The 27,617-nt window shown below is 40.5% G+C and overlaps 2 protein-coding genes across 33 annotated transcripts in view; one reads left to right on the top strand and one right to left on the bottom strand.

Moving 5' to 3' along the window:
• SLC1A2 (solute carrier family 1 member 2) overlaps window positions 1–9,647 on the top strand; it is a 94,406-nt gene extending 84,759 nt beyond the window's left edge. For all 3 annotated transcript variants that reach the window (XM_083838434.1, XM_083838433.1, XM_083838432.1), the window contains exon 11: window positions 375–9,647. In XM_083838434.1, the coding sequence (XP_083694560.1) occupies window positions 375–449 (75 nt within the window). In that variant the 3' untranslated portion in view covers window positions 450–9,647. The remainder of the gene's footprint in view (window positions 1–374) is intronic.
• A 5,812-nt stretch (window positions 9,648–15,459) lies between these two features.
• Window positions 15,460–27,617, bottom strand: part of CD44 (CD44 molecule (IN blood group)) — a 65,000-nt gene continuing 52,842 nt past the window's right edge. For 23 of the 30 annotated variants that reach the window (XM_083838424.1, XM_083838423.1, XM_083838425.1 and 20 more), the window contains 5 exons: window positions 26,893–27,156; window positions 25,814–25,999; window positions 22,214–22,336; window positions 20,883–20,961; window positions 15,460–18,801 (listed from right to left, as the gene is read on the bottom strand). In XM_083838424.1, the coding sequence (XP_083694550.1) occupies window positions 18,585–18,801; window positions 20,883–20,961; window positions 22,214–22,336; window positions 25,814–25,999; window positions 26,893–27,156 (869 nt within the window). In that variant the 3' untranslated portion in view covers window positions 15,460–18,584. The remainder of the gene's footprint in view (window positions 18,802–20,882; window positions 20,962–22,213; window positions 22,337–25,813; window positions 26,000–26,892; window positions 27,157–27,617) is intronic. The other 7 variants (XM_083838428.1, XM_083838427.1, XM_083838413.1 and 4 more) reach the window with 4 other exon arrangements.

Below are 27,617 nucleotides of genomic sequence, written 5' to 3' on the forward strand. Positions count from 1 at the left end.
AAAATTCTACATAGAAAAAACAAACAAAGAAACAAAAACACAACCAAACAAAACCTGCTTATGAAATAACCCAGAAAAATCAATAGGAGATAGGAGTGTAATCTGAAACATTTATTAAAAACAAAACTACAATAAAGGCTAAGAAAGTATTGAACTTTTTTCTACTCCTAATGTTTTCTAGTCAATATAATAAAGGAACAGGAGTCTCACTATTTGTGAGTGTTGTGAATTCTGAATAAATATATTTTACATATATAAGGCATGGTGTATTATGTAATTCCTGTAAATATCATGATCTTCCATATAAAAGTCATGACTTTTCTTGTCAAAGTTCCTTGGTCTTTAAGTTGGTTGTTGATGATAATTACTTGCAGGTAACACTGGCAACCAATGGCAAATCTGCAGACTTCAGTGTGGTTGAAGAAGAGCCTTGGAAACATGAAAACTAAGGGAAGAGATTCCCAGCTCCATCTTTAATAAGCCCCGAAGCCCTCTTCTGGTAAAAGATACCACGATTAAGGAAGATTTCTCTCTCTCTCTCTCTTTTTTTTTTTTTTTTTTAATTTAACATCTACAGTTTCTGCTTACTTAGTTTCTTAATTGAAACTTAGCAAAGATCTCATAAAGTCATTGTAGCATCTTTGCCAAACAATGATCCGTAACCATCTGTCTCCCTTGTGTTACTGTTTGGATGATGCAGCTGGAGAATTCTCCATGCAGTGCAATGTGCTCTCACCCGCCTCCCCATTCATTCAAGACGCAGAGAATGTAAATGCTGCAAAATGGGAAGATCACAATGCCAGTACAGTTCGCTACAGGGACTCAGGGTCACAAATTGTTTCAGATAAATATAACTTCATGCAGACCTCCAAGTGTTTCAGTGACTCTTGTGGCACACCTGATCTAGTTGGCACTGCATGGCTAAAATAGCTTTTGAAAATGCCCACAAAGATTTCTATTTGTTACAATAATAAGAAGAACCTGGCACAGGAAGCACTGAATTTTTGTGCCTACTTGTACTTCAGACTGAATTTAGATCCAGGGGCAAGGTTAATGTATGAAAGTCAACAAATCATCCCAGACCTTTTGTTAGATTAGTACAACTAATACTTGACATTAAGACAAGACCTTAGATTTGCATGTACATATGATATGTTTTTGTCAGCTGTCCCAGGGCAGGTGCAGCTCCATTTTATTATGGGTCTGTGCTGCTCTGTGACCACAGTGCATCAGATAATACAAGGCAGTATTATTGCAGGGTGTAATAGTTCTTAAACCAATGCCTGATGTACAAAATATAGAATACCATGGGCTCAGTTATATCATTCTTAGTCCAAGCAGGTAGCACCTTACTCTTCACCCTGCTCCACTGAAGTCTGAGGGATTCCTCGTGTGGAAGGGGAGGGTCAAGTAAGGTACTACTAAGCGTGAGCAAGGATGTCATGATTGGGTACTTGATAATGATCTATAAAAAAAAATCTGAATATATTACACTAAATAATTGGGAGTTTTGAATGTAATCATCAGTAGCATTTGGCTTGAAGTGTATGTCTTCCAAGTTCATGTCATATGTCAGAGAATGGTTAAATCCTGAAATAATTACTAAGCCAAATTCCTTATTAAGGTCAGCGGAATTTGGCCAGGGCTAGGACTGAATGAAGAGTACGCAAGAATTACAGGATTTAGACCAATGTGTTGAATTACTTCTCTCTTTCTCTGTTTTGTAGAGTAATGATTCATATACATTTCTAATGTCAGAGAAATGTTTCTTAGAGCACCTGGCATCTGAATTAACAAGATGGTGTTTTGTCAACATAATATAGCTGACTCATCCTGTCAGGAGAAATTACAGCCACAATAATCACCTTGTGAAGTGTTTTCTAAAGGTGCTTGTTAATACTCTGCAATGTTCAGACACTGGTGAACGCCTCTGTACTACTAGCAATGTTCTATAGCGCAGCTGAGCCAAGCAGCCCCGGGAGGCTGCACCCACAGAGCGAGCCCTGTGCAGTGCCTGGGGGAGCTTGCAGAGGTTCTCAGAGTGACTCTGAGTACGAGCATACCGTGAGCTTAGACATGGCTGAGAACAGAGCTGAAACATTTAGGGACACATGCCATTCAGTGTCTGTGCATGGACTTTTTGTGGGTGTAAGCAGGAATAACGTGTTGAACTGTGGAGTGGTATATGGCTCTGTAGAAGCTATTAAAATATAAATATAATCTGCTTTTGCTCATCTGCATTCATATAAAGACCTCCGAAAACGCACATGGACATAAACCAGCAAAGGCTGCTTGCATGATGAGTGATGTGCAAGACCAAGTTCATTGTCAAAGCACCCCTCATTCACGCGTTTGTTGATGTGGACTATTCTTCTTGCCCTTGTATTTCTGTCCTCACTTACATCCATTGCTATGATCCTAAGCAAAACGGCCTATATAATTTAGCAAGTATTGAACCACTGTGAATGCTGTAGACTTCTAATGTATATTAGAGGTGGAGACCTTTTCCAGAGGTCTTGTGAATCATCTTAAGGATCCTTTTTTGATGGATGGAACCATAGGATATCCAGAGAAGTGATAGGCAGATGGTCTTCTCTTTTCTTCGGTCATTGGTATCATAATACCCAGAATTAACCTGGAGCTGCTGCTTCTCCCAGTACACACCTGAATGCTCCCAAACGCTTTTTTCTTAAAGTGCATTTGTGATAGCAAGAAAAGAAAGCATTATGCCACCTGACCTTATTGAACTGAAAGTCTGGGTATTGAGAGTGTCTGGGGATCAGGGCCCTAGTCTGCATTTGAAGACAATTTCTCTTCTGGGTTATGTGCCAGAAATGTGCCTGGGGCGGTGTGCAGGTACTCTGAAATGTTCCCTGTTCTGAGTCCGTGAGCTCGCATCGAGTGAAATTTGCTGTGACTGGAGTGGTGGTTATATCCAAGATCAGCATGCCGTGTTTGCCCAGTAGCGCCTGTCCTGCTGTCCTGCTCACCACAGCAGTCTCTTAGGAGCAGCCACAGTGACCGCTTGCCTTGAGAGTGGCTTCAGAAAACCAGTCTGCAGACTTTTAGCTGTCTTTTGAAAGCGTTCAGCAGTTGGAAATGAAAAGGAATGCCAGCAACATGTGACTGGGCAGCTCCACAAAATTGCATATTGAGAAACACTTACGATGTGCTTACGCTTATCCGCCTGGGACGTGCTGTCCTTTGAAGAGTGATTCTTCAGATGGAGACTAGGGGAGGAAGGAATGAGATGCTAGAAAAACTCCACCCACACAAGGGAAAATAAATTTGGGCCGTTTGATAGGACTGGAATAGCAGACTGTGATTTTAAAATGGTAATCCTGTAGATACAGTAACTCAGGGAAGTTTCAAAAGATAATTATGGAGGCATTTCTCGACTTAAATGTGTATGTGGGAGAAGGAGAAATGTTGTTTTTGGTAAACTCCTCTGCTTTTAGCCTGGCTGAATATTTAATATAGTGTTACTCCAGCACATCACTGTATTTAACCATCAAAAAGCTTTCCATTTCGCTGGGAAAATGTAACTCACTCTTGGCTTGCATTTCTCGATTTGCTCATTCCACATGAGGCCGGGTTGCTACTTAACTAAATAAACAGAAACTAACCCAGGGCCTGGCCACTTCAGCTAATACAAGTTCACATTTCAGCAAGCAGGGCTGGTCACTGACTAGTCTCTTTTTAGTTTCACTAGGAATGTTGATGCATTCATTTGCATGTGGCAAACATTTTGTGTTTGTTTCCAGGACTGGGGTGGCAAAGTTAAAGGAAAAGCACAGTAGAAAGTGATTTGCTTTCTGTGCAGTTCCTGGAGGAATTAACATTTCTCTCTTATGCTCGCCTCGTGTGCTGCTCTGTCCGCCCCCCATTGTCTGTGCAGCTGTGATACCCTTTGCCCTTTACATTATTGGCAGCACTCTGGCACATGGGAAAGTCTAAACCAGGCAAAGACTCAGTTAATTGCATGACTAATTAAGTACAAATGTATTTACTTTGTGCATTCACTGCTGAAGCTAGGTCGGCATTCTCTTGATACCTGTTCATTGAAACTAAAGCACACTGCACGCTGAAGCTAAAGAAGAGGTGGAGCACTTTCCCCCTGAGTTTTCTTCCTCACTGCTTCCCTTAGAGAACAAAGGCTGCACCAGCACTGTAAGAAGCACGCATGGTTCTTACACAGGAAGATGCTTCAGATAGGTAGGGGACAAGCCATGTGAACCATACTGATATGCGCTCCCTCCATTTGAATCAGTGAGAAACTCATTACATCTTTGAAAAGCTATGTTTGCTGTAGTGAAACCTGTGCCAGCAATGCTCTGGCTACAGAAGGTCCCACTGAAATCCAGGGGAGTCACGGGCTTCCAGGAAAGGTCAGATCTCTTCCTGTCTCCGCTAAGTAATAAGGTGTTTCACAATCCTGTCTGAGTCAGTAGTCTTTGTCTGCTGCTTAAAATGAAGGTGATTCTCACACCCTCAAGGTTTTTGCCAAGATGCTTCTTTTTTTTTATTTTTTTATTTTTGGCCTAATTATTTCTATGCTCTACAAATCCAGCAATGAATTTAAAACTCAGCACAAAAATAGGGACCGCTGTCATTAAGTTTTTTTTTTTTTTTCTCTTCCGTCCCTGAGATACAGCTAACCTCCATTTCTTTCTCAAAGCACGTGGAATTCCAAACATTGTGCCACTCCAAAATGTGTGAGTAAGATGTGAGTAATATGGATTTCTGATTTGTTTTCCAGCACTACCAGGGTCATTGCAATTCTGGTAGTCGACACTCAGAAGAGCAGACTGCTCATCTGAGAAGCTGCAGCAACAGTGCTTGAACAAATTTGTTCTGGCAACTGACTGGTTTTTCTTTGCTTCCTCGCCTTCTCTTGTGTTGTTGCAGACTTGTTGTAGCAACACAGCAGCAATCGCACAAATCCCTAAAAACACAAGCAGCATTAAACCTCACCTCTGACATCCGCTTCTTTAAATAAATTTAAGAAAGCTCTGAGCTTTAGTACCAGGCTCAGAGAAATGCTTTTGTGGAGACTTAACGGTATAACTGTTTCTCTTTTCATTAGTTCCATTCATCTATTTTTATTGCTGCATTTGAGTTCATTTACAGAAGGGTAAATAAGGGCACTTTATAAAAAATGTACTGTAATATTAGTCTGTTATGAGCCAGAAGACTATCCTTGATTTTATTACTGTGACTTCTAAGGACACGATAATAATAAGATATTTTTCATACTAGTCATTATAGTAGGCGTATGGTCCATTGGGCCAGTTCACCTCGGCTGTCGCTGTGCTTGCAACCCTGCATAACATTGTGTGGAAGCTCCTGCTCCTGCTCCCACCAGAAAGCCCTCCCTGAACAGAGTCAGTTTCTTTTCTCCAACAATACTAATGACTTTGAAGGAAAAATATTTTCCCAGTTTTCCTTATCTGAATAACTGTAAATAGAGGATAGCTTCAAGTTTTTTTTTTTTTTGATTGTTTGTTTTGTTTTGATTTGTTTTTTTGGGGGAGGGAAGGAATTACAATGCTGAAGTGTCAGAGAAAGCAGCCGGCTGTAAACAAAGTGTTCAGCTTCACCATGTTGTTTTTTAAAGAGTTATGTTCTTGTTCACAATTTACCCCCCCCCCAAAAAAAAAAAAAATCTTTATGGATTATTAAATCCATATTCCTTCCAAAGCCATTGATCTTTCTTCCTGGCAGACACAGAAGCTGTGGCTCTCCCTAACCCTGCTGCAGGCTCCGCAGTTCCGCATGCCTACAGCAGGACTCCCATTACGGTACACTGCACAAGGGGTGCCTCCCTCATTTTTTCCCCCTGGTCAAGTTTGATATTAAACTGAAATGTGCTGCTGTGAATGAGCCAAACGGCTGCTGATGCCTTGGTGCTGATCGTTCCTTTACTTCTTGCATGAGCAGGCTCTGAGGAACCATCCCATGGCTGTGCCCACCATCCCAGAGACTTCTTCCACGCTTGGGGGAAGCCTGGTGGCTTCCCACTACCAAGCTGATACAAATCCTCATGGATAAGGTGGTTGTGCTTTTGCAGCTAGGTTTTTTTTGAAAAAAAAAAAACTAGAGCATATGACTGAGCCACCGGGTGGGTCTCTACTAGTCCAGGATGGAAATAACCAAGCTAAGACAAGATTTGGGAAGGCAGGAAGACAAGTGAGATTTCTCACCCAACCTTTGATCCCCTTTTATGTCCATGTTCTGCTGCAGAGCCAATGCTGATTGATGCTGGAGTGTTGAATCCTTCTAGTTTGATTTTTCAAAATTCAGGAGCCCCGCAATTGTTTTTAATGATGCTCTGTGGCACACACCATTACACGAAGGGAAACTGTCATAGGCAGCATCACACAACCTGGGTTGTCTAGTACCTTTATATTGTTTTGTAAATAAATAGAAGAGTTTGCAGGGATTTTTGTATCATTCTTTTCTATTTCTTTTCTACAGTTTTTCAAAGACTGTATGTAAACCGTGTTTACAAATTGATTTTGCTGTCAGTATTGTAGATTATCGCATGTCCATTTTGGTGTTTTGTATGGGCTTGTGAGTCCTTGTGTGTTACAGGTTGTCCTTCCTTCTTAAAAACAATTGCATACGCTTCTATCCAGCATATCCTGTGCCCTTCTTAAATATATCCCATTTCCCATGGTCCAGTGTGAGCTGTAGCTTGTAGAATGCATGAGAAAACGCTGCACATATATTAGTATTGTTAAATATGATATGCTCAATCCTGACGTAGTTATTACTATAGGTTTTAGGGGTTTGTACTTGTTCTCTGGAAACTACAGTTTAGACTGAACTAAATTGCCTAGTATCTGTAATTTACAGACACTCATATTTTCGTATAATATTTTCTATATGACCGTATAAGATAGGGGGATAGGCCTTTAAAGGTGATCTGTACCTTAGAACAAAAAGTTTTCTCATAACATTTAGGATCAATGAAATGTTTCTGTGTTATGTTTAGTGATGAATTATAAACAAAGCACAAAATGCAAGAAGCAAATAGGAATTTCAAGATGTCCTTAAATGCTGCAGTTCATTATAGAACAATGTTATAATAACCTGAACAATCTTCTAGATTGACTGTCTTGGGCAATTGCCCCTCATGTTTGTCATTTTTCCTGGTGTTACCTTTGCCAAATCTTGCAGTTCTTTCTTAGGACCTGATCATGTGTAATTGACTCACTCAGACTGCTGACGAAAGAAAATTGGAGAACTGGGTAGGCAAAAAATAGATTTTCAGGTACCTAGTCTGTCTTGCTACAATGTAATGTACATGAGTTCAGCCTGCAGAAAGACTTCATGACTTGGCCACCAATCTTTGCCTTCTTGAAAGGGGACCAACAGAACCACCATGGGACCAATGCAATTGGGTAGCATCTGTACAAATACCTCCTGCATTCTTATGTATTTTAGAGAGATCAAACACTATATTTTTTGACCAGGACAAGTGAAAGTTGCTTCTCTTTTATGGTCGTCTGTTCCCATTAGGCAAATACCTGTTGGCATTAAGGCCACGGCTACAGTCATTTTATTTAATGAACGAAGTACTGTTTTGAGAGGAATAAAAATAAATTAATATAAATATTAATAACCCTTATATCACAGAAAGTTTCCCTTATGGTCAACAAGTTTCTTGATCATGATTAAAAACAAAGAAAACATTGAACAGCAATATATTGCTAACCCAGTGTGACTGATACTGGGTATCTCGTCATCTATTCAGAAATCTGCGGGGTGTGTTATTCTGCTGAGGTTTTGGAGACTAAATTTCTGGTAGATATACATGTAGGAAGTGTGTTGATGTACCCTCGTATTTTAATCTCTTTCTTGTATTTTAAATCAATTGTACCAGGTATTATCTTAATAGGAACTGCAGGTAGAATAGTGCTAAGTGAGTCACTAATAGATGTAAAACCTTATTGATACCAGTTTTGACATTTTGTTGAAGCATGATGTCCAGTGCCTCTCTGCACTTAGTGTAGATAATGTAGCTATCAATGTGTAATTTCAGTGAAATGGTGTACACAGTATGGGTAGCAGTGCTTTAATTTAATTTGACTCGTCAGTGTGTATTGAGCCATAGCATCAAATTAGGCCATCTTTTAAAATTCTGTTTTACTTTCGGTTTTTGTTCTTTTGTCTGGGTTTGTTTTCCTTCTGGCCATTCAACTGAGTCCATTACATAGTTTAGTAACTGTTTTATCTTTCGATTATGGGGTATCCTGTTCTGATAACATTCAGAATAATGTATGCAGTCAAGTTACTGTAAATACGTTGGTTTTAGTTTTCAGCTCTCTAACCAGCATGGTACGTGCTAGTACCTGCATGGGTGTGCTTCCCTGGCAGTGAGAGGAAGTGATGCCAGCATAGATGTGTTCCTCATGAGTACATTTGTTATGACACTAAAAATTAATGCATGCACAGAATGATTAGTTTATGTTTTGTTTTATTCTTGTTTGCTTGACGTGTTGGGACTCTACCACCAGAAGTTCAGTAAGTCACTGCTTAAATTAGCACAATGAGCAAGGGGGAAATCAATCTAGCTGCCTTATGCTGGATGCCCTGTCTGCTACTTGCACAGTGTGCTGCATGCTGCGGGCAGCAAGGGTTTGCCTGTCCTCTCTGGAGCACCAGCCCCTGCTGTGTCCCCTTGGTAGGAACAGACTGTGAGGAAAATGCACAGACTCATGGGCAAGGATCCACTGCTTCTGACATTGTTAGAAGAGGATATTGATAGCTACTGGAAATTAAGTGCAAAGCTAAGTTCTTCTCAAGCTACTGTAGTTGATGTCCAGGAGGCCTGTTATATACAAGAAGTATGTCTTATCATAAAACAAATAATAAAACAGACATATGAACTATGTATTCAGTGGCAAAATTATTCTGAAATCAGGGCTATAATCTGTAAGAAAATTACTTTTGGGGGGTAAAAACTGAAGGTGGTTCTGAAAGATTTTGAGACAGCAAGAAAAAAAAATGTGGTTCATGCCCAGGGTACCTGAGCCTGGTTCTCATAAATATGTTCATCCCCCGTAAGTGAAAAAAGATCAAAATTAGGCCCCAAAGCATGGGAAGTATCCTTCTTGGTGAGTCCTCCTACGATGTTTCAGTGTGAATCACACGCTGTGGGACTGTGCACTGCCTGCTCCTGATCCTGATACTCCTTCCCCCTCTTAAAAGTGGCCAATCATAAGATGGAATATTTTCAGATGCTTCAGCTGAAAATAATAAAAAGCAAGAGGGGTCAGGTTGGTCTTTTCCTTACACCCAAAAAGCTCCCCAGATTTTGAAATGACATACTGTACAGTATCTATAGCACACTTTATAAACTAAAGAATGCAGATAAAATTTCTCACAACTTGAGGCTCTGTTCTTGTATATTGTAGCTGGAATGCCTTGTAGACTAATTCTATTTTTGTAGTTCAGATCCTTACACTTATCTGTAGTCATTTGCTTTTAATGCTTTCTTATGGTGTAAACTGATTTCTGTAACTTTTATGTATAAAACAAACTGGACATTCTTTCTATACTGGAAATAGTCGTGAATATAATATTTCACTAAGTGTTGTACCTCTTCTGTACATATCATCAATAAATGTTGATTCATAATTTTCCTGCCTTATACCTGTGAGTTTTACTGTCAGCCTGGACATAATTTGGGTGAGAGGTTAGATAAAGAAGACAGATGTGAGAGGCTGAGATCTGCAGGCAGGGTGGACGTTGGACCTGGATTTGCCAAAGCACCAGAAATCTGCCCCCTCATGTGTATGCTCTAAATGTTCCAGGGTGCCAGCTGCATCTGAGCTTCCTTGCTGCAAAGTCCAGGATGTGCTAACCACAGTGAAGTCTAAAGCAGTCTTGGCAGTGAAGGCTAGAGGAGTAGGAAGAAATGTTAGAAGAGTAGGAGGACGCAATGAGTTGGTTGCAGTTGCTTTAGAAACATGCTTCGCTTCCCTGCCTGATAAAAAGTAAATCTTTTCATCTTAGCCTTAAACAAAAAATAAATTAAATAATAGGCCCTTTTGCTGAACCCCTGGTAAACTTTGTAAAGAAATAAACTGCGTTTAGTACATGAATTGAGAGATGCTCATGGAAAGGGCCATGGCCTGAAGGACTGGCCATTGCTATGTATGAAGAGAAAGCCCCGGCATTTATGATCCCAGCAGGACACAGTATGGATCTCACCTAACCACAACTAGGTGATTGATAGATGTAATCTAAACCAGTCTGTGAGGCACAGCAGCCTGCACCTCCGTGGGCTGCCATCCCAGCCGAGGGCAGCCATCACCTGAGGAGCTTCCAAGGGAAGGCCCGGTGTGGCAGGAGCAGGCTGAAGGCCCCCTGCAGCACTGGGGATCTCCAAGTGGGAGATGAACCCAAGGCCCAGGTGGTTTGTTATGGTGTCTGAGCCGCTGACGCAGGCTGCCAGAGGCAGGATATTACTGTGTTCAGACCTGGCCTTGTTCATAAATTAGCTCTGCTGCCATAAACCCCCTGGTCTCTTCAGAGCTCCGGATTCCCCGTCACTGGCATACTCACGAAGCATTGACCATACTGAGAGCCATTCCTCTATCCCTTCTCAGGCATGAAAGAAAAAGAGAGAAGACTTCAGGGTTGCCAAACCTCCACCGGCCTCCTCCGTTGTATCGGTGCATGTAAACAGGACAAGGACATGAAAGAAACAGGTGGCCCCAACAGGCTGCGACGTAGGAGGGGAGCAGTGTAAAAAACAACCAGCCGGCAGGCTGGAAGGCACCCCCGCAGCAAGCACACGCATGGCCGGCAAGGACTGGCACCCCGGCCAGGTTTGGGGCAGAGCTCCAGGGGTGCGAGGGTGGCTGCATAGGGCCTGTGCTGGCACCAGGCCCCTGCCCCAGTAAGCAGGCAGCCACGGCTCCCCTCTGCTGCAGGGGGAGCAGGAAGGAAGTGACTGTGCACGCGATGCCGGGCCTTGCGGTCGCGGCGGCGTTAGCGTGGCAGGCAGGTTCTGCAGTGATAAGCAAAATGCGTCAGCAGAGACGGATAAACAACAAAGCTGGTGGCTGCCCACTGAAACCCACGGGGAGGGGCGGCAAAGGAACCGGGCCTCTCACAGTATTAGGCACTTCCTCAGGACAAGTGCCTAAGAAAGTAGCCTAGGGCCTGTCCTTCACAGTGCTGCAGTGCTAGTCATTCACGGTTGAACTGAAAAGAGGGTAGCACTTCCCATAGTCGTTTGGTAAAACTGATCCTCGTGGTACCCAGGGGCCTCCCTGGCTCATGTTCCCATGGCCCGAATCACTTGAGAGATTCTGCTGTGGAGATTCCCCAGAAAGAGAAGATTGGCTCCACACTCTGTGAAAGGTCAGGAACAGAGACAAGCCTAGGAAATACATCTAAAAATTCATTGCAGGGTTTCACCCAAGTTGCCAGGACTACCTAAATTGCTAGCATTAAACAGATATAGTTATCTTGCCTTTTACCAAGAATTTTTGAAGGCACTACTCTGTATGAGTGGGGATTATTATGGAGAAGATTTTTCTGGGAGTTATTGAAAAACGCCTAAAAGATAATGCAGTCACTGGTCGCAGCCAACATGGGTTCATGAGGGAAAAGTCCTGACTAACCAATTGTGCCCCCCTGCTCTGTACTGGTGTGTCCTCACCTCAAGCACTGTGTGTAGTTTTGGGCACCACAATGTAAGGAGGACATAAAACTATTAAACAGTGCCCAAAGGAAGTGAAAGGTCTAGATGGGAAGATGTATGAGGTCACATTGTTCAGCCCTGAGCAGAGCAGGCTGAGGGGAGGCCTCACGGTGGCCTGAGGGGAGTGGAGAGGCAGGCGCTGAGCTCTGCTCTCTGGGGACAGCGACAGGACCCGAGGGAACGGCATGGAGCTGGGACAGGGGAGGGTCAGGCTGGGTGTTAGGGAAAGGTTCTGCACCCAGAGGGTGGTCGGGCACTGGGACAGGCTCCCCAGGGCAGTGGTCACGTCACTGAGCCTGCCAGAGTTCAAGAAGTGATTGGACAACACTCTCATACATATGATTTTTCTCAGATATGATCAGAGGTCTGATTTTTGGGTGTTCTTGTGTGGAGTCAGGAGTTGGACCCAGTGGTCCTTGTGGGACCCTTACAACAGGATATTCTACGATTTTGTGATTCTGTGAGGTTGCTCTAAAAAGGCTCAGTGCTTAAGACCCGCAACTTTGCAGAAAGCCAGCACAAAGCTGACCCTCTCAGCTGTACCTGGGCTCAATTTCTGCCACATAAATGGCATGTAACCCACATGTAGGCTTTGAGTCTGCCCTTTGAGTGGGGGAACTTAACCCTTCATGAACACAGGAAAACTCTGTTGAGTCTCTAGCTGAACAAACATGTATATTTACCTAGAGTTCATTTCAAACTTTCTCTTGATGAGTGAAAGAAACGTTAACTAGAAAGTGAACCACAAAAGAAATGCAGGGAAGTTCCGAATAACTGTAAATATAACGTGCCCCCACTGGTGAATCTGCTGTCCCGCTGCTGCAAAACGAAACATGCCTAATGGTGGTGATGACTGCTAAACTGTCCTTGCCCAGGAGCTGAGGAGCTGTGCTGTAGCCAGCCGAGACTGAGTAGTGGGCACTGGGCACAGCTTCGCTGAGTTCATCTTAGAGAAACTCATCCTCCAGGCTCAGGCTGAAATCTGCTGGAAGCTGTCTCTCTAAGCTGGCTAAGGAGGGGGTGCTGATAGCAATCACCAGCAGCAGCCCAGAAACAGATGCTTGTTATTAAAAAGAACAGGCTGATAAAAAGTGGTGAATATAAACTCAGACTTAGTTTCCAATCATGAGTCAAAACATACCCAGTTTATTACTGCTTGTTCTGGGTAAAATGAAAGCGTGGAGTCTTGATTCATGAGAGGAAAATGTGGATGCTGAAAATGATCTAAGATTTTTTTGGATTAAGCCAGGAAAAAGAATAGGCTTTTGAAAATGTGGTGCCAGAAGGCAGATGTACACTCATGACTGCAAGTAAATTTAGATTTAAGGCTAAAACTCTGCTGTGACCAAACCATTTATGCGCTGCAACACGGGACTGGCACATGGGCATTCAAGTTGACAACCTCCTAGCACAATGGCCTGAGGCAAGGCTTTCAGATGCCAGGTGCCAAACTCACAGTCTCTGGAAAAAAGTTGGAAAGTGTCTTCCTGTGTCCTCCTCTCTCCTGCGTTACTCTGGGGGTTTGAAAGACTTTGAGACTAACTCAGCAGACCCTGAGTCTCTTATTTGTACAGCCACCACTGCCTCTGAACTGCATGCTGACTTCCTGCTGCCCGCCTACACACTCCTAACTTCAGCTGTGTATTTGGCATCACTTGCAATGCATCTGCGTGCCTCAGAGCCAGCACCAGAAAGAAGCTGCTGTTGAGCTTGAGTCTGTTAGGTGGGTGCTACAGAGTGAGACTTTTTTACTGAAAGTGTGAAAAGTCTTTTAGGGCTTTCTCATAGATGTACTTAAATTTATGTCAGATCCTATTTGACTTGACAAACTTTATTTTCCTGTAAATTTCTACATTTTTTAAGAATGGGAAATCAATTACTTTTGATTACTTTTTTTTACATTTTTTTTTTTACTTTTTACATTTCACAGTACAAATGGAAAGACGTATTATGTTTTAGGCATCTTCTTCCACAAAAAAAGTTACCTATTTCAGATATGAAACTATCTAAAACTATGTCTATTTCTGAAAACAAAAAATACTTATTTTCCCATTTGACAGTCTTTGTCCATAACTTCATCATTTTCGTGTCTTTTTTTTTCTTTATTTTTTTTTTTTTTTCTGAAAGAAAACACAAAACTAATGCCATTCACATCAGCATTCCATGCATGGCAGAGGATGTATGAAAATGGTTTTCATCCATCCATTTATTCATCCAAACCCTTTTGCCTATAGAGTAAGAAGCTTTAATAAGAAGTTTGCAAACCCTTGAAGCTATAGCTCAGGCAAAACCCTTCTGCTGTTTGCTGGAGCCATGCAGACAAAATTGAAAGAAAGCTGTGTTTAAAGTGTGTGTAAAGCTTTTACTGCCTCTGCTTTACCTGCACTTTAACAACAATCAGCTCCCTTGAAGTCAGGGGATCTTCTCTGAGGATGGATTCTCTTCTTTAATTTAAATTCTCAAACAAAAACAAAACCCAAAACAAAACAAAAAACACCAAAAACCTCCAAAAAACAACCCCCCAAAAAACGTTGCTGCATCACAGCTGACCTGTGTGAAGAGCCGTTTAAGTCTGGTGCTTTAAAAACAGGAAGATGAGCAAGAACAGAAATATTCTAGAAATCTTGTCATTGCCTACCCATCCTTGAATGGGTGAGACAAGGAGGACAGAAAGTGAAGCTTCTGTGCTACACAAAAGACACTGTTAGTCATCTTTGCGAAGTTTGCACTTTGCCTCTCATTTCCCATGGCCACAGCTGGGTGCTCTCAGCGTGGCATTGGTGAATGCCACAGCAACACAGCAGAGTAATAGTGAGAAAGGAGCTACCAGGGAAAAATGGTCAAAATCAGTTTGCAAATCATGTGGTGAGTGCAGAGGGTGACCTGGAGGTGGGGGGTTCACAGGAAAAGGCCGATTCTTTTTCCCTTCTCTGAGCTATGAACCATTCAAGTGACAAAGTCCTGGGGATGTTGAGGGGACTTTCCCAGTCAGTGGCACAGAAATTTCACTCTTCCTCACTTCGTCTCCCAGTGACTGCACTCTCCGTCTGCCCCGAATTGCCTGGAGTTCCCATCCTCAAAGTACCATTTCATGTTTCTTGCCCCCCAGAAAGAAATGAGAGCTTTGTCACCCATGCCCACAGAGCTGGAGCTGCTCCCCAGGGACCAGCCCACTTCAGCACTTTCCCTTCCACCTGTTTGTCCTCTCCCCTTCCACAAAGGAGAACTTGTCAGTGCATGTGGTTACCCAAAGGGTTCACGTTCTTTAACTAATCAAAATCTTGCAACCAGAGAAGTCTGAGCCTTCAGTTGTTTAATAAGGCCAAGAGATAATTGCTGGCTAACAGCCTAATGTAGCATAAAATAAAACCAGTAACTGCTGGCACACGAAGTATGCTGAGGCAGAACACAGTTCTCAGAGGATTTTATTGCTTCCCTTCATCTACAGAAAGAGTGACTAGGAGCAGCCCTTACCAGGACGATATACAAATCTCTGCTTCTCCCCAACACTGTGGCTATGTGTCGGTGTTTACGAGACACCTGGTAATTTTCTCCTAATAATATTCCAGCCAATGTACACTACTTAGTGCAGAGGTAGTTGGTTTTGGTGTTCTCGGCAAAGGACACACAAAAGACATCCCTATGAAGAAGAGACTGTTGTGCAGAAATACAATTTGGGGACTGATGTTGTGGGAAGGGTTTAAAATATCCACACAGATAGACATGAAGGCTGCACATCCTTTCACTGCTTTAATCAAACATTCCTTGTAAGAGCTTCAAGAAAATACAGGTGAAGCAATCACCCCGGACTGTTCGACAAAAATATTACATTCTCATAAAACATACAACCTCTCTTTTAAATATACGTACTGCTTTAAACATTACTTCTGTCTTACTGGGTTGATCTTAACTTGGACTGAGATATCCCAGAGATATTCAGCTCCGAGGGGAGCTGAACTCGTTGCTAACCCCCAGAGCAGCTGGGGAACCCGTGGGTGCTGCAAGGTCCTGCAGCCTTCAGCTGAGTTTGGCTTGCAGCTTGCAAGCAGAACTGACCTCTGGCTCACCACTGCTATATATGATTACCCTGCCGAATGCATCCTCTCTCCCACTAGTAACTTTAACCTTAATTTTTATGCTCAATGTGGAGTCAAGTTTATTTTTGGAAGCTTGTTTACTTTTTTTTTTTTTTTAAGCAATGTTATTTCTAATTACAATTTAGAGGTGCTATTTTCTTTCTTTTTGATTAATCTGTTAAATAAATATGCAAATATATCTAGTGCTCTATATAAAAAACACATACACACAACAAGCAACCCCTGAAATAATAAAAAACAAGATTAATAAAAATATGTACTATATTACATGTATGAAATGGCCATCTAGTTTTGAAACTACAATGAAACTTAATTGCACTTCAGTTGCATGACATAATCTAAAAAGAATCAGCGTATATAAAATAATGGCACTGCCTTTTTAAAGAGAAATTGAGCGTCTCCCTATTTAAAAATATAAAAAGAAGCCAACCAGTGTTGTCCATGCATTTCTAGTTACTGAACATTAGATAAATTTCTCCATTGAACATCTCAGTAGGGAGATGAATAATATCTCTCCCAACTCTTTTTTTAAAAAAAAAAAATAAATAAAATAAATCTTTATCCTTCAAGACAGTGAAAAATCTCCTTTTGATTGTGGCTTATATTCAATTGGGAGTTAAAGAGAGTCAAAGTTCTTATTCTGGATCTCCACGCTTAGTGAAAAGAGTATATAATTACACATTATTGATTTATAGTGAGAAAAAGAAAAGCTTGCTTAAAAACATTACGGGAATTAAAAATCAATGTAGAGTCAACAAACTTCCCACAGCACAGCTCAGAATTAAAATATGTGCTTATAGCAGGGCTGAGAAATTTGACAATGGACCACATATACTGATAGTGTTAGTCACCTTGACCTTATTGGCTTCAGCTTGTTTGAACACCTTTGGAGCTGTGTGACTGCTCATAGATGAGACATCTTTACATACATGGAGTCAGAAAATGTCCTACGTGTACTCTGAAATCACATCTTGTCCTGGGGCCTTTTGCCCAAGTGTAGATTTTCCCTGAGGAGATCTGCCTGCAGATACTAGGGCACTAAGCAACTCAATGAAACGCTTGGGAAACTGCTGAAGGGCTGTAACTGAGAACCATAATCACTATTTTGATTGTGCTTCGTGTTCCAGTAAAGATCAGTGCTAGGTAATGTTAATATTTAGCCAGCTGAATACTCATACTCCAATTGCTTCAGACGGAGAACAAAAAATAACATGCATTAGCAGAACGGTGTTTTCCAATGAAGGTGCTATGGTCAGTGAACAGGAACATCTGAACGGACTTCTCTTGGTATTCCCCGTCCCACAGCTGACACACCTCACTGTATGCTATTACCTCTGGTTGATTTTGCTTGCATTTTTTTGGGGCAGCCCGATTAGAAGTTACAATTCGCCCTCCATTCCAATATGCTTTCTTAAAAATCGCACAGACCACTGGTAGTAAATAATTTTCTTTCTGGCAGTTCATATCAATATAATGCACAGCATCATAGCTTAATACAAATACTTTACATAATAGACATACAATGACAAAACAAAAGCATATGACAATGCAGCTGCAGCTATTTTACTATATTACATTGCTGGGAGAGTTTCCTTTAAATCTCTTTGATCTTTTCTGTAGAATTTCAACTTCTGGTACCAGTAAACAAGCAGTATTTGTTTTGGTATTTTTAAAAAGAAGAAATAAAATGTGGAGAAAATAGAATTCAGAAGTGAGTGAGATCATAGAAAGGTAACTTTTAAAATATCAGCAAACTGGTGTAACGCAACAGTTACAGGGGAAACAAGCTTTACTAGGCTCAGCGTCTCCGAAGTACAATTGAGCAGGGGAAGGTAAAGACCTGTTCTTCAGGAATAAAAATACTGTCATCATTGCTGATGATTTCAAATTCCTTGATTTGTGCATGCACAATAGAGCTGGGGTCATTCTGTTTTATTAATTATACTAACTAACAGACTCTTTAAAAACATACACAAACTGGGACCAATGAAGGAGGGAGGGGGAAGAGCAATGAACACTTCAAAAACTCAAGGATAACTCTTCAAAAACTCAAGGATAACTGTACAGATTGTTAAGATAACAAAGTAATGATATTTATTATGTATCATCTCATGTTTTCATCTTTTTATTCCCCCTCCCAAAAAGGCTTGCTGTATGCCCACAGACATTTTAAAACAATGATAAATAAGATTTGTCCTTCTGGGTTTTCCTTGTTACAGAATAAGTCATAAATCATTATAAAATGTCACTTTTTGATTTTACTGGCAGACTTTCAATGCACCTACTGCTCTTCCTGGCTGTAAGGCATTTCTGATAGATTCTGCTGTTTTAGACATTGTATAGGAGGCCTTTTTGGTTTAAGCTTTTTTTTTTTTTTTTTTGCTCGACATTTGTTGCTTGCTTACTCTTGTACCATGACAAGTTTAGTACCTTAAATACCTGTAAGATGGAGCAACTGGATACTTCTGTAGCTCCGCACAGCGAAGACACTGTATCTGGGGATCAATGATATACCCAGGACACAGTAAGTGTCCTCTGTGTAGGAATTAGGAACTGACGAATTTATGCAACTCTTGGGGCTTATTTCAGATAGAAAATGTCAATTTTGTAACTCAGACATCATTTTAAAATGATTAAAAATGAAGACAACTTAAGTTTAATCGTGTTCAAAAGACATCAGTAGCACAGTGCATCTGTGAATTCTGGCCCAAGTTCCGTGTGATTTTGATTTCCCCAGCTCTGATCTACTTGGTGAGTTGGTACCATTACACTCCACTCTTCATATCCAGCTCCTGATGATTTTGTGTTTCGTCAATGGTGAGGAATTCGTCAGATGCTCCTGTTCGGTCATTTGACTGTTCTTTGTGAACCAAGTGCACCATTTCTTGTGATTTGCTGGCATCCCCATTTAATTCACTCGTCTTCCTGTCCTCCACTGCACCTTTGCCGTTATTGATCACAAGCTTTTTCTTCTGCCCACATCTAGAAAGAAATGAAAAGGAAATAAGTACCATAAATGGAGACTAATGGAAATAAGAAAAGAAAATTCAAGTCGATATTTAGAAAAAGGTGCTTAGAAATGAAACTTGTGTCTGTCAGTGCAGGCCTATGCAATGCAAGGCGTAAGGTGTCGCCATGCTGCCTATTTTATTTTTGAAAGAATCCACAATTATATACATAAACTTTTGCAGGATCCTACTGATTCAGTTACTATCTAGTGTCATTATAGACAGGACTAACATGCATTACTGAAAGCTAGAAAAGATTTTCTAAGGTGTGGATATATCCACATTTATGAACTTTGTATATATCCTAGTATACGGACAGGGTCATTGTACATCCAGACTTTGGACCAAGTGGGTTGGGTATTCTTCAAGGCAGTAGAAATTAATAGTTACACGGATATCAGATTTGCCCTAATCCATTAAAACTCTGGGTACACTGCGCTGAATATCCCACTTGTTGTCCTTGAATGGCCTAGTGTAAACTGAATGCCCAGAGGTGTGTTAAGAGGGACACTAATTTTCTGAAGTTCTACTTTAAAGCATTTTCTTCTTCGTTGAAACAGATTTTGTCCGAATGACTAATTCGGCAGTTTAATTATACCATTATTTTTTTGAAGTATTACTTTTTTTCATGCTTACTGACTGATAGGTAAGGATTATTTTATCCAAAGCAGCTCAGTTTGCTGTGTGAATGCTACGCACACACTTGGGAATGATTCCTGCTCTGCTGCTATGAAATGCTGAAAGAGAGGCCACAGCCTCTCAGAAGAGCAGCTCAGATTTTCTTTCCTGACATGATGGTCAGGCTGTGCCGCACCCAATGTTGGACTCTGGATGGAGATCCTAACACTTTTTACAACAGGAACCAGACAGCGGCATTCTTCTTTGCAACAAGAGGAATAATAAAAAAATAAACAATCAAACAAGGAAACTGCCTCACACTGAACCTTGGGTCATTTTTTTTTTTTTTTTTTTGGTGAAGATAACACAAATTTTATTAAAGCAAGACCAATTCAACAACATCAACAACAACCCTATAGTGAAGCAATTTGCTATTCACTGAGAAGGACCAATTGCTTGGTGGAAGTGCTTGAGATCCCTGCCATACTGACTTTGTAACTACGAAGGCCAAGTCTATTGATTTCTGAATCAAGAATCTAACTACCTTGAAACCAAAGCCTACAGCCCACAGGCTTTTACAGGTAGTCAGAATGAGAGTGAAACTGGAGAAGCTGCTGTCAATATTCCTTTTAACTGACAGCATTATAAAAATAAATCTGCAGTTCTCATTTTTAAGTAAATGAATGCTTGGAATATTCTCACTTTATTGCTCGGATAACCCTGAATGCTCAGTCCACCTTTTCACCTACCCAGTTCCCTTGCAACACAGCTGCAGAGCTACTTTCAGATGAGCTGATGCTCGTGTGCAGTGTGGTGACTGCACACCACCTCCCTCCCTGGGTCTGCAGCAGATTATCACTTAGCAGAATAGATGAATCTCTTAATTATTTTGAAACACCTGTTTCAAGAATACCAGATTATGTCCGTGCTTCAAAGACTGATCTTCATAGGGTTTGATGCGTATTGGTAGGATCCACTCCATGAACCCTGCACACCCACAGACCCATGTGCACTTTTTCTCCTTGGGTCTCAATCCCAGCTGCATGGCAGCTTTAAGTAAAAGATATGTTTTCCACTTGCAGTATCTAGGATGTAATTTTTAGCTTTGACATTGTTTCAGTTCTCGTCAGATATAGTCTATAATTAGTCATACTGGCCCTATTTGTCTGTTTCTATGGTGCCTCTGGGCTGAGAGGGAGGAAACAATGGCAGCCTCTGCTTTTGTACGCAAAGCAGAGTGATGTATAAATAAGCCGTGCCGTTCGAGGCATGTAATTCCAGAGTCACTTAACAGAAAGAAAGGTATAGATTTTTCCATCTCACCATATGCCTTATATACTTCCTATTTCACCATGACCTCTAAAAGATATGTGGCAGTGCCTTATTCCAGCACCCACATCATGCTGTGGTGTTCTTCAAAGCGCAGGGCTACCGTACCTCCTCCGACTGCTGACGGCGATGCACACTGCAAGGATCAATGCCAGTGCCAAGAGAGCAGCAACGATGATCAGCCATTCTGGGGGGAGTCAAGAGAGGGGGAGAGAATGTGTTAATCCATCCCATGTAATTTTGCAGTTTCACAGATGCTTGTGCATTCTTTAGGCTGCAAGACTTTTTGAATGAATGTTTGTTCACTTTGCAAATTGCTTCTGTGCAAATCAGGTACATTTTCATCAGTCACACTGCCTAGGTGATCAAAGAAAGTGCTCAGCTATACCCAGGCCAACACCGATGAAATACCTGACCACTTCTAGCATCTAGAATCAGTGTATTTTAGATGGCATAGGTGAAGAGGAGTTGTGTCATTGATTTATTCCAAGTGCAGAAGAAAAGGCTTAGTGCTGACACATCTGCAATCCCATGTACAAAAGTAGGTTGGCTTTAAGGTAGAGTGAAATGTCTACATTCATTTTTATTTTATTTTTTTTAATTTAAAATCTTACTTTAAGGGAGATCTTAAAAAAGCCAAATCCTAAACAACAACAAAAAAAAAATAGAAGGAACTACAAAACCAGGATAAAGAGGTAAAACTGGAAAGGACCCAAAGAGATCACCTCAGTTATATTTCATTCCAGTGAAATAGAATGAATAAGAACATCTCTGAGAAATGTTCCATTTGCTCTCAGCATTTTTAATAAAGGAGATTTCACAACCTTCTCCATAGCCTGTTCTTCATGCTGTTCATATTATGTTACCTTACCAAATTTTATCTTTGTGCTCTTCTCTGTTTTTTCTATATAATTAATTCAATGCCTCAAATTGAATGCAGCACTTCAGCTCGGGACTTGCCAGGCCTACTTAGAGTGGAATAATTACTTTCTCTGCCTTAAAAATGACGTTCTGTTAATACGTCCCAGAAAAAAATGTCATTCTTTTGCAATTGTATCATTGTGTTGGCTTGTTTCTATTCTATTTTAACCTGCAAGCCCTTTTCTGTAACACTTATCAGACATTGTTTTCCTGGAATATTCTCAAAGTTGTGATACTTTGCATATATCTTTACTGAATTTTCCCTGATTGCATATCAATGTATGAAAATTATATATCTCTTAATCCTGTTCTCCAAAATGCATGATTTCTCTCATCTACACAGTGCTAGAATATTTTATGAGTTGCAATATGCTCTATTTCTCAGACTCTCAGTGACAATGTGATTCAGAACAAAACCTGAACAACTATACTTGATGTACATTTTCATCTCTTATTTCAGTTCATATTACTATCATTATGTACTTAAATTGTTAAAAGATATGAATTCAGAAACCTACCTGGTACCTGGGCTGACCTTGGTTGTGACGTTATTGTTGTTGTTGCATTCTCTCCAGGGTTGGAAGTGGGTTCAACATTTCCCTTGCGTGATCCATGATCATCATCTACAATGGATGTAGATCCTAAAGAACAAAACTATATGTTACTCCAAATAACTTTAGTGAATATATAACAGGGAAGTAAAAAATGATGACTTTCACAATACAAAAAAAATATTTCTAGAAAGTTCACACTGAGGTCATTAAAAAGTATTCATATGGAAACCTATTACGAAGACTATAATCATCATACTCTGAACTATGGCTAGTTTTCATACTCTGAATAACAAAGCTCAAGGTTTTTCCCTTTCCCCACTCTCATATGTTTCATTTTTGATTATGCAATAATTTCATGAACCAAAACACAATTGTAATTGCTTAGAAATTTTCTGGAGAGAAGGTAAAGACTTCTGAATGTTGGAAACTTTTTGAAGAGGCTTTTGTTGTGTAAGTCAAAGGTCTTGTCTGTTCCGTGGAGAAAAGAGAATGACAAAAGAGTAGAGGGAGAAAAAGAATTTGACTTTCTTATTTAAATTGAAAATGGTCAATATGGAGAAATTTTAAGGCTTTTTATTTTATTCCTATACAGGATGATATGGAATTTCTGAAACTTTCCTACTTTCATAAAATAGAAGTATAGTACTCTGGATGGTTTTAAATTTGATAGCCATGTATAAAGTGGGACCTTAAAAATTCTAAATATTCTCTCTAATAGCAAAAATACTCTATGTAAACTTAGATATGGATCCCTTGGCTCTTTTTAATACGTTTTTAAATTTGGTTCTAAGACTGAATTAGATCTTAATTTCAAATGCATACTTCCAGTCTCACATATTTCCTGTGATGGTCACACTGCTTGAAGTTTTATGTGATGACAGTAATATTTGTGGCCCACTCTATTGCCATATGGGTATCCCATGTCTAAAATTATCTGTATGTTATAGATACGGTAGTTTCACATGGGACTACAACTTCATTATCAGTACAAAAACAATATTACAGATCTCCACCTCTCTGAATTCTTCCAGACACCGATAGAGCAAATTAGACACTCACTCTAATCAGCTGTAAAGTTCTTATTCTGTCATACACATTGCAGCTCTCTTCTAGCCAGCCTTTCTGATCTCATTTCCTAATGGCAGCTGGCAAATACAAAACTAAGAAGCACATTTTCCTCCTGTTAAGCATAGCCAACAAGTAGTTGAATGTTCCAGATGTTTTCATTACTTTTGTTAACAAGGAACTTATTGACCAATGAGTTGTTTTGTGCTATCTCACCCCAAAGGACAGAGCACTAACTCAGCACCTATGGGACCTAATCTAGCCTCCAAGAAAACTGAGCAAGAGGAATGTACTGATTTGTCTACCTGACATGTCAGCAGATATTTTTAAGGTGCTTTAAATCATCCTTATGAAATGGCAGAGCTTTTTCACCAAAAAAGGCCCTTAGAAAGACATTTATGAAAGATTCCTGTGTTAAGAGAACTGCTAAATTTGCTCTTCCCCTCCCCTGAGCACTGAGAAGAAACAGGATTTGGTCATGTCCCCTGGTGTTCTGGCTCCCGGGAAGTGCCTGCAGAAGGCAGGGAGGGCTCCTCGGTTGCACTCTACATTTCATTTTGATGACATACTAGATTTTCTTCTTTTTGACACTTATTTTTTGTATTCCTTCAGTAGATTGATTTGTTATTCCACTACGGCACTTGGACAAAAGGTCAGTCATTAGTGTGATGTCAGACAACAGCTTAAACATTTCTGTAGAGGAAAAGCAAGTGGAAGAAGGGAGTATACTACATGAAACCATTAATTTGTTTGGAGGAAGCCTTTAACTAGTGTCTGTCAATATATTAATGAATCATTTTCACTCCAATACAGCTATATAGGGCAACGTTAAAAATGAAAGAACCCTTCAATAAATTAACTTTAAAAAATGACAACAGTAGTGTCCTAGTAATCCCCTTGTACTATGTTTTTACAAAGCACAAAGGGTAGGTAAGTGAGAAAAATAAGGAAGTTTAAGAAGATGGCCGTATGAAAAATTGCCAAGGCACTGGCAATGCAAAGATTCTACACAGGCATTCACCTAGAAAGAGGTCTTAAAACTAGTCCTTACAGGTTTTATATGCTCAAAACAGAAAGGTAGCAAACCTTTTTTCAAAGTTTGTAATGTCTGTACAGTAAATTAAGGAGGCTGCTTGGACTAATCAATTTAATAGGGCAGTGGGTGTCAAGAAATGAGTTTGTCGCAGTAGGAAAGAGTTACTAAAAATATTTATCTTTCCAACAAAATGCCAATACACGTTTTGCATTTATATTGCGATGCCTATGTCAAAATACTTTAACCGTGGTTTTGGTAGGTTTGATTTTACTGTGCCTATATAAAAATCTGGAAAAAAAAAAAAAGAAGATAAATTCTACCTGATAACGTATGAATTAACATTAATTAATTAAAATAGACTCCACCAAACTGAGTGGAGTTATCCCAGGGTAAAAGTGTCGAGAGAAATCAGACATATCTAGAAACATTTAGCTGTCACTCCAAATTCCATTTTTAACTCAAGTCTTTCAAAATTAATGTTTTCGTTGGAAGCAAATTCTAACTCCTAACCATTATGAACAATAAAATTATCTTTAAAGTGCTTGCTGTATGACATTATACAAGTATAAAATCACGTTTGTGTGTAAAGAATGACCACAGAGCATTGGCCAAACCTGACAAGGTTCCACTAACTTCCAGGAAAGCGCATTAAAGTAGTATTTGGATTAGTGTGTAAGATAACTAGATTCTGAAAAAAAAAAAACCAAAAAACTATTAGCATGATGTGTTTGGGAACAAGGAAAAGTCCCTTCATTTCCCGTACTATTAAGAAGTTACCAAAAAAAAAAAAAAAAAAGATATTTGTAGTGTACTACGTAAACATGGTTACTGTTAACTCCACTAACTTTATCAGAAGAATAACACTTAAAAAAAGAAACTGTTCCTGAAGGAAATGTCAGTTAAAACCCACTACATGTAGCTATAATTAATCATTGGCAAGATACCAACAGCAGAGGTACCTAGTGGGAAAAAAAAAAAAAAAGACTGCAGAGGGAATTACTTTTTCTTGCTATATATTCAACTGACACAGAAGGAATGAGGACAGGGGAAAAACGAAAGACAATTAAGTGTTACAGAGATGTCACTTGTGCCCGTCAAATAAGAAGAAAAAATGCTATCGTGTATATGGGCATGAGGAGAAAGCTTATGCTTTTTCATTTTATGAGATATGTTGTCACATACAGATAGTAAAATGTAAGAAAAAGTTATTTGCAAAACAGTACTTTCAGTCATTTGGAAAAAGTCCTCTGCTTTGCAGAGAAAAAGATTTCCTTTCATGGCATATTAAACGTGGATCATAAACACATCTAGAAATGCCAACAGCAATAATAAACAAAAAAGCAAATTACAATATGAGCATAACTGAAAACCCTGGTTAGTGCACATACTTTCAGAGGATCATCATTGTCCCAAACAACAAGTGACATGGAAAAATGAAAACCATTTTAATTTGTACTTCTTACTAGGAGGAAGAGGGGTCTGTAATTGATTGTGATGATCATCAATGTCTGAAAAAACTCCAGGTACCAAATTGACATAAGAGCCGTCTGTGGTATTTGCTTGTTCACTTTCACTTCCAGGCTGAGTGCTGGGTACCAACGGCTCTTTGGTAGCTTCCTCTCGGCTGACAACATCCACGGACTCTGTGACTGCCATGATGACGGCACGATCAGCTTTAAACGTTAATGCTCACCAAACCACCACCCACGTTATTTCCCTCTTTCTGTATCACAGCAAGTCAGAAAGGACGTCCTTCTGCCTGGTTTAAAGCATGGCAGGAGAAGGACGAAGAGAAGGCCTCCCCTTCCTCTTCCACGCTGCCACTGGCTTTTGAGACCCTTAAGCAACACTTGCTTGTTGTGTTGGAGGGAGACGCTGGCTGTACCCACGTATCCCAGTGACAGATGGAGAGGGAAGACCTTCAGAAGAAGAAACCACAGCAGCAGAAATCTGACCCTGTAACTCAGGAGTGAGCAGCCATACCACAGCCCGATCTGTGGTGGTCGTGCCTGTGAATCCCCCAGCGAGGAGTAAGGAATGGAAGGCAGAGTTTATGGGATATAATTCTTGCGCGATTGCTCTGCTCTCACCATCAGGACAGTCCTCCTTGGTGATGGTGTCACTGCTGAGTCACAGGAGCAGATCACCCAATTAATTCCACCAGAGCACCTCCACCACACCGATCGCAGCACCAAAGCATACCAAGCCTGACCCCACCAAGGCGCAATATGGGAGGATGGGGCTGGGAACTTGGGATCACCATGGCACATGACTTGCAGAAGAAGAGACAGGAGGCCACCCAGCAACATGCTTCAGCAAAGACCAGAAACCACCAAATGGACCAGGAAGAAGTCCCCTGCGACCATTCCAGAAGGTCGTTCTAACAACAGCACAGATCCCACCACAGATTTTTGGGTTGCAAGTCCGCAGTAGGGTTGTAGATCCCCAAGATGAGAAAGATAGTGAAAGGCGTCAGATTCAGAAGAAATAATGCCTCATTTCACACAGCACGTGAGAAATGAGTATGATCCATTATTCTTACTGGTACCCGTCAGGAGAGAGTCATCTCCAGCTTCGTTTGTACTAGTAGGATTCAGCCCGTGGAGGACCTCACCCCCAGGGGCATCTGTGGGATGTGTGATGCCTTCAGTGCCCCATCCTGCTTCATTGTCTGAAGACAGAGGTGGCTGAGTTGAGTCTTCATGATGAGCACCATCAGGAGTGGCAAGAGCTGTTACGATGACTCGAGGTGCCCACACTTCCTGGGTTACATCTTCTGGTTCCAGAACATCAATGCTGGCTGTTACTGTTGTAATGTGATGATGGCTAAGTTAACCTCAAAGATATTTACAAAATCCCACCTTATCAATTTTTCTGTCTTCATTTCATTTAACTAGGTCTACTTTTTCCTTGGGGAAGGTTTGGGCAAGCAAACAAGATCTGTATCTGTCATTATTATTATTATTTTTTTCTGTTCCTTTAACTATGATTTATTGATTATTCTAATAGTTGCTTACTCATTTCCCCTAATATCAGTGAGCTTTGAAGTATGTAAAAACTATTTAAAGAATAGATAGCAGCTACTTAGACCTGACTATTTAAGATTAAGATCATCATCATCAATCTAATAAAATATTCTTTTTAGTGTATTTTTCATCCCTGATTTTCCATGAGATTATCATAAGAATGCATGCTGGTCTCCCAACAGAATAATTCAAAATAAATTCTAATGGAAAATTAAGGAAATTAATTAATTAATATGCTTCC

The sequence above is a fragment of the Anser anser genome, assembly GCF_964211835.1.
Source record: "Anser anser genome assembly, chromosome: 5".
NCBI classification, from domain to species: domain Eukaryota; kingdom Metazoa; phylum Chordata; class Aves; order Anseriformes; family Anatidae; genus Anser; species Anser anser.